This window comes from Acomys russatus, chromosome 22 (assembly GCF_903995435.1).
Source record: "Acomys russatus chromosome 22, mAcoRus1.1, whole genome shotgun sequence".
NCBI lineage: Eukaryota > Metazoa > Chordata > Mammalia > Rodentia > Muridae > Acomys > Acomys russatus.
The window spans coordinates 23,897,728-23,916,608 of record NC_067158.1 but is presented as its reverse complement, the minus strand read 5'-3'; the positions used below and the strand labels follow the sequence as shown (position 1 = coordinate 23,916,608).

The 18,881-nt window shown below is 48.1% G+C and overlaps 1 protein-coding gene across 2 annotated transcripts in view; it reads right to left on the bottom strand.

Annotated features, from left to right (window-relative positions):
- Nucleotides 1-488: 488 nt before the first annotated feature.
- Nucleotides 489-18,881, bottom strand: part of Spred2 (sprouty related EVH1 domain containing 2) — a 101,200-nt gene continuing 82,807 nt past the window's right edge. For both annotated transcript variants that reach the window (XM_051165273.1, XM_051165274.1), the window contains exons 3-6: nucleotides 17,161-17,329; nucleotides 13,210-13,274; nucleotides 4,229-4,366; nucleotides 489-1,235 (exon numbers count right to left, since the gene is read on the bottom strand). In XM_051165273.1, the coding sequence (XP_051021230.1) occupies nucleotides 573-1,235; nucleotides 4,229-4,366; nucleotides 13,210-13,274; nucleotides 17,161-17,329 (1,035 nt within the window). In that variant the 3' untranslated portion in view covers nucleotides 489-572. The remainder of the gene's footprint in view (nucleotides 1,236-4,228; nucleotides 4,367-13,209; nucleotides 13,275-17,160; nucleotides 17,330-18,881) is intronic.

Genomic DNA, 18,881 nt, shown 5'->3' with positions numbered 1-18,881 from the left:
GAGATTCGGCTCTAGGACTTAAAGCACTATTGTTTTGTGGTATAATCCAGCTCGCCTCTTCGAGTAACAACACGCTGCTTAAAGTAGAGTTCCATCATTCGGTCACATCTCTGAGGAACCTGTGCTAGTTAGCAACAGGCAAACCCAGCAGGGCTCTCTGGCACTCGTAGGGGTAAAAAGAAAACAACTATAAACCCCTCGAATCCAGCAGTAGAACTGGAAAGGCGCGGGAGGGGCAGGAAATCAACATGTGGATAAAACAGCATGGTTACAGGCTGATAAAATACGCGGAAGGCTCCTTTCCTCAGAACACTGCTGGAATATGGGTATGTGACTGACGGGGGGGGGGGGGGCGCTGGGAGGAGAGGGAGGTGGTCAGGGATAAAAAAAAAGGGGGGGCGGCAGCTTCCCCAGATTTGGAATGATGTCGCAAGGGACCAGGGAGCCTGGCCTCACCCTTTGGAGTCGGAAGGGAGCTGGGGGGGGGGCGAGGGGGGGCGGAAGACGGGGAGTATACAAGAGACAAATTCTCTGTGGCTGTGGATGGAGAAGGGGAAAGGAGGGAAACCGAGTTACGCGGCGGCTTTGTGCTTCCCACCGCAGCATCTGCACATCACTCCGCAGTGGTGGCAGGCCCGGAGGGGCAGATAACAGCACATACAAGGAGCCAAGAAAGACAAGGCAATAAGCGCCATCCACCGGAGGCAAAACTTCTCGTCGCTAGTGTCGCACGAGCACGGATCCGTGTAGTCGCCCTCCGGGTCCGACATGCAGTGATATAGCATGCTATCCGCACACCACATACAGCTTACCCGACGGATGCAAGTTCTCACAGCATCGGGAGCATCCTGGCAGTGTCCTCTATGGTTTTCTTCGTGGTTGAATATGTCCCTGCAGTACACACACCGAGAGCGCTCCCCTTCCTCCTTGCGCCGCCGGGACTTGCCCCTGGGAGGCTGCGTCTTGATCACACTGACACCGCCACGGCTTTTGGGATCCTCGCCGAAGCCAAAATCTGAGGAATCCATATATGGGTAGTTGTAGTCATGTTTCGGGATCTCTCCCTTGGCGAAGCGCACGTAGGAGTCTGTATCCTCTGTGTCCAGATATTTGCCGCGCACTGGCGCGTGCCGGTAATCCTCGTAGCCCGTCATCCAGATCTTCTCTCGCGGATTGATGCGCACAATTTCTTCATCCTCCGGAAAAGTGACCTGGGGGTAGGATCTCGGCATCCGCTGTCCAGGGAAAAACCAGACATTGTTATAGCCCGCGGGTGGCACTGACCTGGCTGCCTAAGAAAAGATCAGCTGGCTTTTCCTTCAAGGCATTCTGACAAGAGACGGAAACCCTTTTACGGACAAGTTCCAGACGCTTTTCACATTGTGAGCGAAACCCGGCAATTTTGCCGTTGTTGTTGGAGTGACCACATACATAAAATGGTCTGCCCACCTTAGAAACGGTTTTGGGCTCAGCTGGTAAATTCTTACCCAGCAAGTAAAGAGCTCGGAGTCAATTAGTCCCGCGGATCCCAGAAAGCAGGCACAGAAATCGAACCTCATAAACTAAATGCAGAGTCTGAATCCCAAAGGCGTGGAGGCCACGCCTGTAATCCCAGCATTTGGGTGGTGGCGCCAGGAGATCGTTACATTTTAGGTCATCTGTTGCTACATAGTACGTTCTCTGGCAGCCTTGCCTACAGAAGACCCCCATCTTAAAAAGCAGTACAGTGTGGTAAGTCCGACACTCCCACACAAAGAGGAAAAATAGGTTCTACCTTACTTCCAATTCCTCACATCCTGTGTCCCTCAGGTCAGTTGCACCCAGGTTCTGTGCTGATCTGATCTCTAACAGGGGACAACAATTCTTACATTTTAATATAGTGGGCACTCATCTGTACAAATGGCAGCTGCGGGCTGGAGAGAGATGGCTTAGAGGTTAAGACTGCTCTTTCGGAGGAGGTCCTAAGTTCAATTCCCAGCAACCACAGGGGGCTCACACCCACCTGTAATTTGATATGCCTGCAGGCATGTAGGCAGAGCACTGTATACATAATAAATAATTCCACTGGAGGGGGGAACCCCACAAATGGCAGCTGCTTGCTTATGTATTTAGAGACAGGACCTCACTGTGTAGCTGGGCTGTCCTGGAACTCACAGAGATCCTCCTGTCTCTGCCTCTTGAGTGCTGCAATTAAAGGTGTGTGCCACCATGCCTGGAGATTTCTTTCTTTTCTGAAAAAAAAATTTTTTTTTTGTTTGTTTCATGGGCTTATGTGCTGAAATGTATACGTGTGTACTCCTGTGTGAGGTGCCCCCAGGAGGACAGAAGAGGGCCTTGGACACTCTGGGTCTGCAGTTAAGTAGGTGTGAACCATCCTCTACGGGCCATGGGTGTTAGGAAGTAAACTTGGGTCCTTTGTAAGAGAGGTAGGCTCCTATCTACTGAGCCATTTATCTGCTCAGATCTCACCAATGTCTGAAAACAAAGATCAGAGGCAAGTGTGGTGGTATGGCTTCGAGCCTAGCACTTGGGAGGCGGAGGCAGGCAGATCTCTGAATTCCAGGACAAGCTGGATGTACAGCAAGTGCCAGGACAGCCAGGGTGTTATACAGTGAGACCCTGTCTCAGTTTATTTACTTTGTGGGTATGCGTTCCATAGGCCAAAGAGCTGTTCTATGGAGTTGGTTCTCTCCTTTTACCTTTGCGTGGGTTCTTGGGGAATCAAACTCTAGTCTTCAGGTTTTATTACTCAGCAAGTGCTTTTGTCATAAAAGCCACCTCACTGGCCCTTTAAGAAATAGAGCATACAGTTGGGCATTGTGGCACACACGCCTTCAATCCCAGCATTTGGGAGGCAGAGGCAATCAGATTGCTGTGAGTTTGAGGACAGCCTGGTCTACAAAGCGAGTCCAGGACAGGCAAGACTACACAGAGAAACCCTGTCTCGAAACCCCCCCCCCCCCAAAAAAAGAGCACATACATGGCTCATTAGTTGTAATCTGGTTGAAAAGATAAACACACAGATGTGAGAAAGGTAAGGTTCCAGATACTAATCAGATTTGAATTCTACGAGCATCCTTGATGGTGAATCTCAATGGCCAACTTGATGAGAACCATGAGATAGCCTTGTAAGGAGTAACCTTAAGTTAACTGGGATTGGTAGGTACACCACACCCACTGTGGGTGACACCATTCCCAGGGCTGTGTAAAAAGGCAAAGGTAAGCTGACCACAAGCATTCTTGCAGGCTGTAGATACAACGTGACATTATACTCCCACTGTTGTAACTTGCTCCACTGTGATGGGCTACAACCTCCTGTCTCCCTCTCCCCCCTTCTCTCCCCGCCACTCTCTCTCTAAGGTATCACACAGCAATAACCTCAGAAGTACTGGGATTACAGGCCTGTGCCATCACACCTGGCTTAAAAATGTTACGACAGAGGGTCTTCTCGCTTTTAGCCCAAGCTGGCCTGGAACTCACAATGGACCTCAAGCTAGCCTACACTTCAGCTTCCCAAATTCAGGATTACAGGCATGTGCCACCATGGCCAGCTTAAAAAAAAAAAAAAAAGGACATTTTAGTGTCAAAATATGAGGAAGCACATTGTAAAACTATCTTAAAACTGCAACAAGGACAAAACAAAGTCACCGTGCCCAGTGCTTGCTTCTTTTCCTTTCAAGTCAGCTTGGTGGAGGCCCTATAACCCACACAGGCACCAGTTCAGGCTCATGATTTGGGAACCTGCTCCACAAAACAGCCACTCAGTAAATACTTGTTGGATTTTTGATTTCAGGCTTGCAGCTACGTCCCCCTGAGCAGGACTGGGCTTGCAGCCCGCATGCCAGGGGCGCAAGCCAAAAGTGCAGCATTCTTTAGCTTTGACTGGGGCCCACAGCCAGGGGGCCCTTTGGAGGGAGGAACACAGAGGGAAGCCTAACAGAATTTCTGCGTAGGACCTCCTTCCTCCAGGCACATCACAGTCAGTTCTATCATGTCCTCATCTGTAAACTGGGGCCCGCAAACACTCTGCCTCATGGGGTGATTTGCATTAAACCAGGCAGAGCATATATAGGGAGAGGCAAGATGCTGTGTGAGGCTACGCTTTACCAGCGGTTCCACCGCGAAGGAGAGGACAGCAGGGAGACAGAGGGGCTTGGGCTGGGGAGAAGGGAGAAGGCTGGTGCAGAGCTGTTGTCATGTTTCCAGAGGGATGAAGCTTCCTGCTCACCTGGTCGGGGTGGTAATGGTCCATGGGGTATGGGTCAAGGGTATAAATCCTCCGGTGCTCACAGGAAGTGGGGGAGGAGATTGTCCTTGTATGCTGCTCCCTCTTCTGAGAGGAATTAGAAGAACTGTCTGTGGCTGTCTGTTTGGAGAGAAGCAAGGAATTGTTCAGTAAACAAAACAAAACAAAACAACAGGGCCTGCCAGATGGCTCAGCAGGTAAAAGTGCTTCGACTGCCGGATGTCACTGCCTAGAACCTACGGCGTGAGAAATGACTCCCAAAAGCTGTCCTCTGATCTCGTTTGCCATGGCATACACGAGCAAGCATGAAATGCACACACATGTGCATGTACATGCATGCGCGCGTGGACACACACACACACGAATAAATGAGTAAAATAAGCAATTATGAAATACGCAAGCTCTAACATGCACCATCCAAACGCCATCTGTTTCCTGGCCTGTGGCACCTTCCTGGACCTTTCAATCCCATTCATTCATTCATTCATTCATTCATTCAATTTTTCGAGACAGGGTTTCTCTGTGTAACTCATGGCAAAACCATAATGTAAAAATGCATTTAGTCCAACTTCAAAAGTTCCACCGTCCACATCGCTCTCAGGACTACAGTCTTCCAAGCTTTTACTGGGATGGCTCATTAAGCTTTGCTCATAGCATTCAACCACTTGTGTAGTCTAAAGTCTTCCATTCCTCCAAAATACAACAAGGTTTCCTAGTGCCATGACAAAATACCGTGACCAATGTAACTTACAAAAGCTGCCACAGATTTCCTTTCACCAGGGCTTCTAGAGCTTCTAGAGGAAGATACTGGGTGTCACCACCTAACTTTTTTGGATTTGCTGCTATGACTACACAGACCTTCAGCTTACATGCATGACCTACAGTTTGCCCTCCTACCACCTGCCTGGGTATTCAGTCGCTCTTTTATCACATTTGTCTTACTAATATTTCATATAACTTGTTAACACCACATAGACAATATTAAAATACAAATTTAAGATAAAGATTAAGTTACTCAAAACAAAAATGAACAGTAACAAGAAATTCTTGGGAAAACACCAAATACTCCCCTTTTATTACAGAGGGGAAGACTTTAACAATTAAAAAAACCTAAGACGTGCTGGGCGGTGCTGGCACACACCTTTAATCTCAGCACTTGGGAGGCAGAGGCAGGCAGATCTCTGTGAGTTTGAGGCCAGCTTGCTCTCCAGAACAAGTTCCAGGACAGCTAGACTTATACAGAGAAACTCTGTCTTGAAACAAAACAAAACAAAGCTGGAGATGGCTCAGTGGATAATAACACAGTCCAGAGGTCCTGAGTTCAATTCCCAGCAACCACCTGGTGCCCTCTTCTGGCCTGCAGGTGCACATGCAGATAGAGCACTCATACACACACACACACACAAAAACTTTAAAAAACTAACAACAACAACAACAACAAAAAACCCTCAAGACATTTACTGAATCAAGACCAAAAAGAAACACAATTTATAAACAACTTACAAATACTCAAAAGCCCAGCCCGGACAAACAAAATTCGGCTTTAGTGCCTGGGGTGAGTGGGAGGGGCCCAAGAAGTCATAGGGGGCAACTGCAGTGAATAGCCAGAAAGTCCTAACATGCTTGCAAAAAAACTCAGGACGTTAAGGTTCAACTGCAAGGCATGAGGATAGACGAAGTTCTCTAGTCTGGGGAAAACACAGCCAGAAGCCGGTTCTCCTGGGGGAGTGGGGGGTGGGGGTGGGGAAGAGGTCACATTTTCCGTGTGCAGCTGATGGCATGACCATGTGCCCATAGGGAGATTTGTTAGATTGGGTCACACACTGTGGGCTGGGTAGTGCAGCAGTAGCTGTCTGTACCATATGGTGCTGGCAAATATAGAAATGAGGTAGATGTATACTTCACAGTAGTTGGATGAAGTGTGTCCCTTGGGGTGGGGTTTGAGGTTTCAGAAGCCCAAGCCAGGCCCAGTATCTATCTCTCTTCCTGCCACCTGCCAGTCCAGCTACAGAACGTTCAGCTCCTCCTCCAGCACCACCTCTGCCGGCACACCACCATGCTTCCTGCCGTGACAATAACAGACTAAACCTCTGAACCTGTAAGCCAGCCCCAATTAAAAAATTTTTTTTTCTTTCTTTTTTTCTGTTTAAGAGCTGCCCTGGTTGGTTGTGTGCAGGTGATTCTGCTGGCTTGCCCTCAGGGGCCTAGCAATTACTTATGTCGTCACCTGCTGCCTCCAGGTATTCCAGGTGTGTGCTGGATCAAAGGACTTGCCAGCCACCCCTGCAAAGTCTTTCTGTGCCTGCACTGCCCCCTGCCCCCCATCCAGGCACCCCTTTTCTTTACCTCTCTGACCCCCCCTCTCTCCGGCCTCAGGGCTTGCTCACTGTCTCTACCCCTTCTCCACGGCCTCCTCTCCCTTCATAAACTTCCTTATACTACATCTGTAGCATGGCGCAACTCCACAGGGGTATACCTTGGCATGGCCCCCTCACCGTATCACTTTATTTTATAACAGTGGACATGATGTCTCTTCACAGCAATAAAACCCTATATAGTGGATTCTCTGAATGCATGCATTCTACATTTACGGATTCAATCAACTGCATTAAAAAAAGTATCAAAGCCCAGTGTGGTGACACATATATATGTCTTAATCCTAGCATTCAGGATGCAGAGGCAGGCATATCTCTGAGCTATCAAAGCCAGGCAGGGCTACACAATGAAACTTTGTTCCAACAAAAAACAAAACCAGAAAAACAATACCTATGTTAATTAGGTGCAGATATTTCTTTCTTTTTTTTTTTTTTAAAGGTTTATTTATTTATTATTATGTACACAGTGCTCTGCCTGCATGTACACCTGCAGGTCAGAAGAGGGCATTAGATCACGTTATAGATGGTTGTGAGCCACCATGTGGTTGCTGGGAATTGAACTCAGGACCTCTGGAAGAGCAGTCAGTGCTCTTAACCGCTGAGCCATCTCTCCAGCCCCAGATATTTCTTTCTTGCCACAATTCCCTAAACCATAGTTTAACAAGTATTTATAAAGCATTTACACTGCATTAAGTATTGCAAGTAATCCAGAGATGCATCACAATGCACTCACAGATGTGTCCGGTCACACAGGCAGAAAATATTAGGCTATTTCACTAAGGGACAAGAGTACATGGTTCTGAATTCATGTTGTCAGGGCCTTGTGGATATGTGATGGTACTGTGCAGTGACAGTCCCCAAAGAGACCCAGGGCTGCAGCAGCACACTCTCTTGGCTGAACAACTCCAACTTCTGTAAACCCAGAGGTGGGGGAGGAGCAGGGAGAAGAGGCACCTGGCGACTAAAACTCAGGTGCTCCGTCTCTCCTATTCCCCTAAGCCTCCCTTCCCTCACACTCGTCCCTCCTTCCTGGAAAAGTGAAGGTTATCTATAGCATAGCATTAGCAAGCTGAGAGAGCCCCTGCTTTCCACTCTCCTCACCTTATTTTCAAGAAGAGTTGAAAACAAGTCACCTGTGTTTTAATAGGCCAAAAGCTCTCAACAGGAATCTGTAAGGTTTTGCTAAGATGGTGCCAGTCCCTCTACCTACCTCTTCTTAGCTGGCTCCAAACCCCTTTGCCTCTGAGGGCCGAGCTGCCAGGGTCCAGGAGGCAGTGAGGTGGAGGACAAACGGGTTAAATGTGCCCAAGGAGTTAAAGTGTTGGTAGCCCAAGCTTACATGAGCTTCCTCAAGACCGGCCAGTTGCCACAGTGCAACAATGCCGTCAGCAAAGCTGGCTGAGTACAAGTGTCTCAGCTCTGAAGCTGAAAGAAGAGACGCCTGTCCTGAAGGGACAGGAAGGATAGGGATAGGAAGTCCCTAGCGCTAAAGGATAGCCCTGCCAGGGAGCTACTGTCTTACATTCTTTAGATGGCTCAGTATGTGAAGGTGCTTGCTGCCACAGTTGGATTCCTGGAACGAACCCACACGGTGGAGAACGGACTCCTGCAAGTTACTGTCTCTAAGCCCCACCCACCCACCCCCCAATCTACAAGCATGCGTGCACATGCATGTGTGCGCACACACAGAGTCAAAAAAACAATCCAAGAATTAGAACAAACAACAAAAACTCATAGACTCGGCAGCAGCTGGTCAGGAATTTTGGTGGGGCCTCTGACAGGAAAGACACGGATAAGCACAGGCCTGGAGAATCAAACAGCGGGGACAGGCTTAGGAGGAGTGGGGGCAGGGACAGCAGATGTCAATGTTAGCGAATGACAACTCTGTGCGCAGGCAGGTGTCCCCTTATAGGAAGACAGCCTGGTTTCTCATCTGGAGAAATCAACAGGACAGATTGGCTCCAAGGAGAACCCTGATAGTTGGGAAGGTGCTGGAGCAAAGACGGCCGATGCTCTGTGAGCCTGCAAGTCCACGTGACCACCTCACAGGGCAGCTCAGTGGGCGTCCCCTTGTCTAGGACTGTTTCATGTACTTGTCTGCTTCTCATGACTACAACAGAATACCAGAGGCTGGTTGACTTCAGTAAGCACCCTTTAAACTCACAGTCCTAGAGGCTCAAAATCACAGTGCTGGCACTGGTGAGGGCCCCTGCCTGCGAAGAATATAATGGTAGGGAATATGTGTGGGAGGTCACATGGCAGAGGGGCAGGTGGAAAGGCTAGGAGGGAGACAGGCTAAGAATCCTCCCCAGCCCCCTTTTTTGAGATAGGGTTTCTCTGTGTAGCCTTGGCTGTCCTGGAACTCAATTCTGTAGACCAGGCTGTCCTTGAACTCACAGTGATCTGCCTGCCTCTGCCCCCTGAGTGCTGGGATTACAGGCCTGCACCATTGTGCCTGGCTAAGAACTCTTGAAAACCAACCAGGGTCTCACAAGAACAGCATTAATCTCTTCTGCAGGCAGCGTCCTCAGTGACCTAACCCTGCCTACCAGGCCCCATTTCTGGAAGGTTCCGCCAACTCTCAACACTGCCACACTGGGGACTAAGCTGCCAACAGGTGAAACCTCGGGAGACAAACTGGTGTCCCCAGTGCACCAGTTCAGCAACGCGTGTGCCCTTGAGCATACACACAGTGCCCACAGCATTCTGTGTCCCCTAAATCCCGAAGAAAATCAAGAACTAAACCCCACCCCTCTGGGTCCAGAGTCAGAAAAGATGCATGCTTGATTTCTCTGAGGGTTTCCCAAAGGCATGCCCCTCAAAACAGCCATAATTCTCAAGAATCAGAAAAAGGGGTGCTTAGCAGTATTTACAACCTTTCTGATAAGAAATCCAATTTGTCATCTGGAAAAAAAAATCACAACACTGCATCCACTCACTCAGGCCATGGCGGGTTGCTTATTTCTTGGTTCATACTTCAGACTCCTTTACTGTCTTGGGACAGAATGTCTAGCTACAGCAAGCTCACCAGGAAATGGGAACCTGGCACATCAACCCCCTTCCCCACCCCCACCCCATTTCCCCCACAATCAACAGCCTCAGAATAAAGATGGGCCTTTCCTGGGGAAGGGAGGTGCCTATTACAAACAGGCCCGTGTTTGTAAACAGGCAAGTGACCCAATATACCAGGTCTGCACGGAACGCAATCTGTTAAGGGCATCTCAGCATCAGCCTTTCCCCAGAGCCGCCGGCAGTGTGGATCCCCTGCAGCTCAAAGGACAAAAAACACCCAGGTGGATTCTGGCATCTTTCACCCCTTCCCTTTCCTCCCTCCTTCGTCTATAAATCACTTCTGGCAGGTAGCTGGGAAGCAGCTGCGAATTACGATTTTGCTGCAGAGCACAGGAAACCACCTTTAACCTCCCTGCTGTTGTCTGTCTCCCCAAACGTGACAGAAGAACAGATGTAAGCAACGCGCCAACTGTTGAGGGGATCTGCTCGCAGCACCAGAGGAAGCCTGTATGGAGCCACAGCTAGCAGTCAGTCCGAGGAAGGATGGCTGAGTTCACTTCCTGACCGTCCCGCCACTCAATGCTTTGTTGGCGCCGGGACCACGATGCTCCACAGCTCCTGCCTCGGCCTTTGTACCCAGAGCTCCCTAGATAGGATGGATCCCTTCCCAAAATCCTGTGCAAATGTCAGTCAAGTGCTGTTCAGCCACCTCTCAGTGTGAGGGGTTTCTTGTCCTGTGTGTAGGCTTCTTGTGGGGTCACACTCATTTCTGCAAGCCCCGCCATTGGCCCTGTGATCACTGGCGCCTTGGCTTATATACTGGATAGATAGCCTCATGGCTCCAAACTATAAATGCAGAGAAACAAGTTTAACTAATTACCTTCACTATTTCTATCTATATACCTCTATCTCTGTATGTTTTCCAAGACAGGGTCTCTCTGTGTAGCCTTGGCTGTCCTGGATTCGCTTTTGTAGACCAGGCTGGCCTCGAACTCACAGCGACCTGCCTGCTTCTGCCTCCCAAGTGCTGGGATTAATGGCATGCACCGCCTTTAATATTTTTCAATATTTTAAAATGTGAAATTAAAACAAACCAACAAAAACCAGCTTGCAAAAGGCAGTCTTGGGGCAACTGGGTAATTATTAAAGAGATATTGCCCCTCAGTATGTAGACGAGGCCTTATATTTAAACACTGTCATTCAACTTTATTTCCTGTTTTATTTTAGGTTTACAAACAAAACTGAGTTAAAGGTACTGAGATTCCCTGTACAGTCCTTGCTTTACACCATGCAGCCTCTCTTATTAGCAGCGTCGCTCACCAGACTGTTATTTGTCAAAAATTGATAAACTGTCCAGGTGTGCCGGTGCCCTCAACTAACCCAAGCCCTCTGGAGGCGGAAACAGGCAGATCTCTGTGAGTTCAAGGCCAGCCTGGTCTACAGTGAGAGTTACAGGACAGTCTGGTCTACAGCGACAGCCAGTTTTACCTCTACATAGCAAAATCTTTCTCAAACCGAAATGAAACAAAACAGAACCTCAACTACAAAGTCAGTGAACCCACACCAGCATGTCAGCCCCCAGATCTCAACTTTCCTTATGGCCAGGGTAGGTGTTAAACATTCTGTGGGTTTGGACAGACGTACAGACGTGTAGTACAGCATAGACTGGCTATCCTAAAATTCACTCTGCTAATGCTCTTTATTATATTTGTTAAGGGGATGGGTGATAATGAAGTTAGAAAATGGGCTGGAGGGGCGGCTCAGTGGGCAAGCGTGCCTGCTGCTCTTCCAGAGGATGTAAGTTCTGTTCCCAGTGTCCACATCAGGTGGCTAACAACCATGTAACTACAGCTCCAGGGGATAGGATCTCCTCTTCTGGCATCCACAGGTGCCCAAAGACAGGTAGTGTCCTCACAGGTGCACACAGACAAACATATATACACAAAAATCTACCAAGCAATAAAAAAGAACATGGGAGCACTCATATTGAACTGGATCAGTTAAAAAAAAAAAAAGTGTCTGTATGCATACACGTCCATGAGTACTAATGTGTGTGTATTAAGACACATTGGCACTTTGATGGTAAATGCTCATGGTTGGACTGTGAGATGGCGGTCTGTCAGTGAAAGGCTTGCTGTGCAAGCCTAGAGACACAGGCTCAGTCCCTCAGACCCCACATAAAGGTGTAGCGGGAGAGAAGAGAACAGCGCATTGTGGCACCTGTGTCCACACACACGCATCATGCACAGATACAAAAGCTTAAAGGCAATATATTCATTGTCAACCTGACAGGCTTTAGTTAGAGAGTAACTATACCTATGAGCATGTAGATTAGGCTAGCCTCTGCCTGGGCCTGTGAGGTGCTCTCATCGATAAGGTTAATGACATGGGAAGACCCATCCACCCTACATGTGGGAGCACCATTCCCTGGCTGGGGCCCTGGACCTAATAAAAGGATGAAGTGTAGCGGAGCAGCAGCATTCCCGATGACAACCCCTCCCCCCTCCATCTCAAGCCCCCGCTGCAACTACTTCCCCACCACGATGGCCTGTAATGGTCTGTGACCAAGCATAAACCGTGAGCCGTCCAGAAGAACTCTTTCTTCCTCCAGTCACGTTCGCTAGGGCACTTCACTTCTGCAGAGTCACAGGAAAAGAACTAACAGGCACAGATCCAGCCAGGTGTGCCAGAGTGATCCAACTGCTGAATCTAGGTGCAGTATGTAAGTAGTTCCTATGCCATTCTTTAAATTTTTTATTAATTAAAAAAACAAAAACAAAAACAAAAAAAAACAAAACAAAACAAAACCCCAACAGGAAACGAAGTAAGACAACACCAGAAAGTACAACATGAGGATTAGCTTTCAGGTTCCACTGCTGTGTGTGCCTGCTGGGTTACAACAGTGCCTTTCTCTCTATGGGTCAAGATGCTGGGCTTCCAGATGTGCCCAGTGGCTGCTCTAAGCAAAGTGGATGAGCAAGCAACTGCTCCTTAACGGATTCTTCAGAAGCAACGGATTTCCATGGAGAAGGAAGCAGAGAATGATTTTTGTCCCCGGTTACATCCCATTAGCTGAAGTGGTGTCCAGACACTAAGGCTGTTTCCCCTTAACCTGACATCAGACCTTTCATGTCACTTGTGAACTCACTTGCTTGGGGTGGGGTGGGGTGGGGTGGGGTGGGGTGGGGTGGGGTGTGTGTGCGCGTGCGTGCGTGCGTCTCCCCGTCCATGTGTCCTTCTGGCTTCCCTTTCAGTATGTTTGCAGAACATTGCAAGGAGGGTTGCCAACTGTCCTGGTCTGCCTGGGCAAACCAGAGCAGCCGCTCTGCCTCAGATGTGCCAGGAGCCCTTAGGGCCTGGACTTCGATGGTTTGGGAGTGTGAACATTGCTGGGCTGCACAGCGGGCTGAATCACTGCAAGTATGGACAAGGGGGTCGAGATCAGACTGTGAAAAGCTGGGACGGCGGAGTTTTCTATGACGGCAGGCACACAGCCATTGCAAACAGTGCAAAGTGTCCTTAACTGCCGAGCTCTCTGACACCTAATATGAGAACCAGAGGACAAAGGAAACTTACTGTAAAAACGTCATCGTCTCCAAGTTCGGCTTCGTTATGGATAGTGGAAGATGAGGTTGTTGAGCCTAAAAAGACAAGGATGTAACGAAATCAACCAAGTTGTAGATAACTGACTTCGATCACTTATGAAGCACTGAATATGGTGGCAGGCCCCCCTCCCCCACCCCTTTCCTTCAGTGCTGAGGACTGAACTCGGGACCTCTGCGTGCTAGGCGGGTACTCTACCCCAGAGCCACAGCCATAGCCTTTAAAAACACATTTTATCTTTTCCCCATTCTTCATGTTGGTAGTGCTAGGGATTGACCCTGGGCCTCAGAGACACCACAGACACTCTACCACTCACCTACTGTTCAGTGTATTATAATAAAACTATGTCTCCTTCTTTCAGCTCACTGACCACAGACAGCATATGATCACATGGGGAATTAGTGCTTTACTTGATGCTCCCTAAACCTTGCCTGCTGTGGTACCCATGATTCTAACATGTGCACGAGAGGTTGGAGAAGAAACACCGTGGAGGAGGTGAGGAGAGCCTGCTCGCTCCTCTGCTTGCTCACATCAGGCCCAGGCACCCAGTGATCTCAAGGTGCCAGCAGATTGGGGAAACCCAGCCTAGGAGAAGCTGGACTCTGTTTCTGGGATCTTTTTACCTACTGAGGAGGAGGAAGTCCCGACCAACTAGCTCACCCCAGTTCTAACACTGCACTCTCTCTGGGAGCCGTGCTGTAAGCAGACACTACCAGAGGCCCAGAGGCCTGGCTTCGCTTTCCTAGGCCCAAAGTTTCTGCTAGAAAATCCAGCTAATTCCATCACGAAATGACCTGATGGTTCAAGGTCAACTTTCTTGTTTACCTCTTTATCCAGTCTGCAAATCAGTGCAGCCCCCCCCTCCCCCCCCCACTAAGAGGAGCCTGTGATGTGGTGGTTAATTCCGTAACTACCTGAAGAGAAACTGGTTTTTTGTTTTTTTGTTTTTTTTAGACAGGGTTTCTCTGTGTACCCCTGGCTGTCCTGGACTTACTTTATAGATTAGGCTGGCCTCGAACTCAGAGATCCCCATGCTTCTACCTCCCTTAGTGCTGGGATTACAAGCGTGCACCACGGCGCCCGGCTGAGAAACTTAAGTCTTTATAAAAACATATAAAATTATGTGTGTGGGGGCCTGTGCATGTGTGTGTAGACAGAGGGAGAGAGAGAGGGAGAGAGCATGCGCGTGAGAACAAGAACACTGTGGCATTCGTGTGGTTAGAGGCCAACTCATGGCAACTAGTCCTTTCTATCCACCCTGTGGGTCCCAGGACTCAAACTCAGGTGTGGCCAGGCTTGGTGGCAAGCTCCTTTACCCATAGACCCATCCCCCTCTAGCTCAAATCTCATTTCTTAAGCAAATGAAACAACTCTGGAGAGCCTTTCTTCTAATTCTGACTTGGGTGTTACCAAGCTTCAGGGTCCTGAGCAAGCGCCTCCCCCGCCTCCCCCAAATACTGATTTGTAAGTGAATTGGGCAGAAGTAAAGAATTTGAATGTTTATGGCCTAAGGCTTCCAGGCTCAGGTGATGGCGCAAGGCCCGCACAGAGCCTGAGCCCCAGGCGCAGGCAGCCCTTCTGATTTTGAGCAGATAAGCTGCACAGTCCCTAACAGGTAAAGACAGACTGAATTTCCTTCTCATGACATCAGTGTTTCACCGGCCTCTTTTCTTAAGACTTACTGTTTTTGTTTTTTTAAGAGTATGGTGTGTTTTGCCTCCATCTATGTTTGTGTACTGTTTCTGGGGTCTCTGGAAGCCAGAAGAGGACACCCTGAAAGTGGAGTCACACGTGGTCCTGAACAACCATGTGGGTGCTGGGAATCGAACCCGGGTACCCTGGAAAAGCAACATGTGCTTTTAACCACTGAGCCATCTCTCCAGGCCCGTTTCACTATCTTCTAATCACCATTAGAAATCAGTAAGTAACAAATTGGGGGTGGGGGTGGGGGTGGCACATGTTTTTAATCCCAGCACTTGGGAGGCAGAGACAGGTGGATCTCTGAGTTTGAGACTAGCCTGGTCTACAAAGCGAGTACAGAACAGTCAAGGCTACACAGAAAAACCCTGTCTCAAAAAAAAAAAAAAAAGAAGAAGAAAAGAAAAAAAGAAAGAAAAGAAAAGAAAAGTTATCAGCAACAAAACCTAGCACTCTGGGAGACAGAGGCAGGCTGTGAGTTTAAGGCCAGCCTGGTCTACAAAGAGTCCAGGACAACCAACCTACATAGAACTCTGTCTCAAAAAACAAACAAACAAACAAACAAACAAAGAAATCAGGTGGATCTCTGTGTACTTGAGGGCAGCCTAGTCTACAGAGCCAGTCCAGGACACCCAGAACTACAAGAGAAGCCCTGTTTAAAAAAAAAACAAACAAACAAACCAAAAAAACAAAACAAAACAAAACAAAAAAACAAAAACAACAACAACAAAAAAAAAACACAACGAGGACAACCAAAAAAAAAAGCACCTTCTAATTTACTTTCCTTAACTCTTGTTTTATTTATTATTAGCACGTTTGTGAGTGAGTGCAGGCATGCCTGTAGCACAGCGCTTGCACATGGAGACCAGAGAACAAGTTATAGGAGCTCTTCTCTCTTTCCTCTGGCTGTCAGGCTCACACACCAAGTGTTTCAGGCAGGTGAGCCATCGTGGGGGGGGGGGGGGGGGGAGGTGTCACACTTTACACTTTTCTTTTTGGTTTTTGAGACAAGGTCTGTCTATGTAGTCCTGACTCCTAGCTTTCTTAGAGCTTACTATGTAAAATAGACTGGCCTCAAACTCACACGGCTCCTCCTGTCTCTGCATATTAAGTGCTGGGATTAAAGATGTGGGTCACAACACCAAGCACTTTATACACTTCATTTTTATTTTTTATTTTTTGGTTCTTCCAGACAGGGTTTCTCTGTGGAGCCTTGGTTGTCCTCAACTCCATTTGTAGATTAGGCTGGCCTCAAACTCATGAAGATCCACCTGCCTCCTGAGTGCTGAGTGCTGGGATTAAAGGCGTGTACCACCACACCTGGTTTACACTTTAAATAAATTATTCTTGTTGTGTATAGTTCCAGCTTGTTAACCTATGTATTCAAATCACATATATGGCTTAATTTCTTTTAAAATTAAAAGTATGTACACATGTGTGCATGTGTATGGATGCTTTGTCTGCATATGTCTGTGTACATGTGTGCAGTTCCTATGGAGGCCAGAAGGGGGCATTGGATCCCTTACAACTTGGGTTGCTGGTGCTGATTGGCCAACCTTTAGGTGCTGGGAGTGCTGGAAACCTAACCTGGGTCCTTTGCAAGAGTTGCCTTGGCTCTAAGCCACTGAGCCATCTATCCAGTTCTAAAACTAATTTTTTTTAAAAAAAAGATTTATTCATTATTATGTGTATAGTGCTCTGCCTGCATTTACACCTGCAGACCAGAAGAGGGCATCAGATCACATTACAGATGGTTGTGCGCTTCCTTGTGGTTGCTGGGAACTGAACTCAGAACCTCTGGGAGAGCAGGCAACACTCTTAACCTCTGAGCCATCTCTCCAGTTCCTGGCTAATGTTCTTCTAGTGGAGCCTTTCATGTTACAGACTAGCTACTAACATGAAACAATACATCATCTCAAAAAACAGCCACAGCCCTTGTGTTCCATGGTCAGCCTAGGTGAAATGTTTGGAACCCACCCACATGGAAACCAGAGCTGCCTGCTTGTTTGCTCTCAGCACGTTCTCAGCCAGTGAGGCCGCTCACTCTGAACCCCTCACTGTTCCCCATGTGCTGCCTCAAATTGCTCTGAGAGTTCTGGGGTCTAATGACCTAATGGTCCCAAACCCTCCTACAAACAAGCTATAGACACAAGATGGCGGACTGTTGGAATGAAAAACCTGCAACATCCCACAGTCCCACTAAGGGTGCAGTGACAAATCCAGTACCTTCTATAAGGTCTTCAATGGCTTTTCTCACGCCCCTGTCAAAGGCTCGTGCATCCGCAGGGCTTTGGAAAGTAAGACCAAACTTCCTATTATCAACCTTCCAATGGTGAAACGTCGGATTGGCTTTGGTGTAGACCAAGTCCTTTCTGACATAGCATTCCAATACCACCTAAAGGATTGAAACACAGGCTGGTTACTTGTGGGACGGCCATAACAGTACTGTTGTTAGTCCAACCGAGAACCATCACTGATGGCAACTGGCCCAGGCCTTCATGTGTGTGGGCCTCTCTACCTCGAAGAAACACCTGATTCCCACCTACCATCTCTCTCTGCTGCTCCCTGCACATGTGCTCTACCCAAGCCCACTGTCCTGGCCGCCTTCCTGCCTTGTGCTCCCTTCCCTCTTGCCCCCAGTGTTGGGAGCTTCTGTACCGATGGCTCTTAACTTTCTTCCTGGTCCCAGTAGGTGTCTCCCCACGTCAGGGAATTCAACAAGCTGGGTGTGAATTAATCCCTCCCAGGGTCTTCCTATCTGGCAAGGCCAAGCCATGCCTGCTCATTCTCTCTGGCTCAAAACCTCCATGGCTGTCTCTGTCTCCTGTTTCTCTGTCCCCTGCACCACTGGGCACCGAGTCCATGTCCCCATGCCTTCCACTGTGTTCAGCTGCTGCAGCTCTGCCCCCGGCGGTGTCATCACCAACTGTGCATCAGGGTGATGAGCACAATCTCCATGCTCCTAACGACTGGGTCTAAGAAATGGCTCTTGATGTTTGTATCAAACCTAGTGCTGCTTACCTAGAATGGGAACACCACCAGGGTTATGGGCCAGAACAAGAGTGTGCTCTGAAAACACTCAGTAGCATCGCATTCGCTCCCCAGCACATCTCAAGCTGTGGACTTGCTACATTCACAAGTCCTCAGTCCCTGACTTAATAATATTCTCTAATAGTTTCTTATATATTACACTCTTGGTCCCACACTTAGATGGCAAGATGCATCATAATGGAACTCTCTTGCTGATAGACTGATAAGACAGCAGAGGAGCTTTTCAATCAACAACATCGTGTTCTCATTAATAACAATCCATCCCGAGCTATACCTTTTTTTTTTTTTTTTGGTTTTGTGACACAGGGTCTCTCTGTGTTAGCCTTGGCTGTCCTGGACTTGCTTTGTAGACCAGGTTGGTCTCGAACTCACAGAGTCTCTGCTTCCCGAGTGCTGGGATTAAAGGCATGTGCCACCACGCCCAGCCCTCCCGAGCTATACTTATTCCTATAGCTTTATTACAAATTCCAAAGTGGTTTTGCTGGGTGTTCCTAGCCTTCATCTTAGTTTTGCAAAGCTCTGTCATTAATGCAATGTGAACTCGTGAATGTGGGCTAAGAGAAGGGCAGGAGTAAAGGCTTCCCTAAAGTAGGGTAAATCCAAACGAAAGAATAGTGTACATTTCAAGAATCTATCAAAGCAAAAGAAATAAAGTATGGGCTGGAGAGATGGCTCAGTGGTTAAGAACACTGCCTGCTCTTCCAAAGAACCCAGGTTCAATTCCCGGCAACCACATGGCCGCTCACAACTATCTGTAACTCCAAGATCTGACACTCTTACACCAATGGACATAAATTACAGTTAAATAAAATATTTAAAAATTAAAAAAAAAAAAAGAAAAAAGAAAGAAAGAAGGTATTGCCTACTAAATGCTCTCTGAATTAGTAACAGTATCC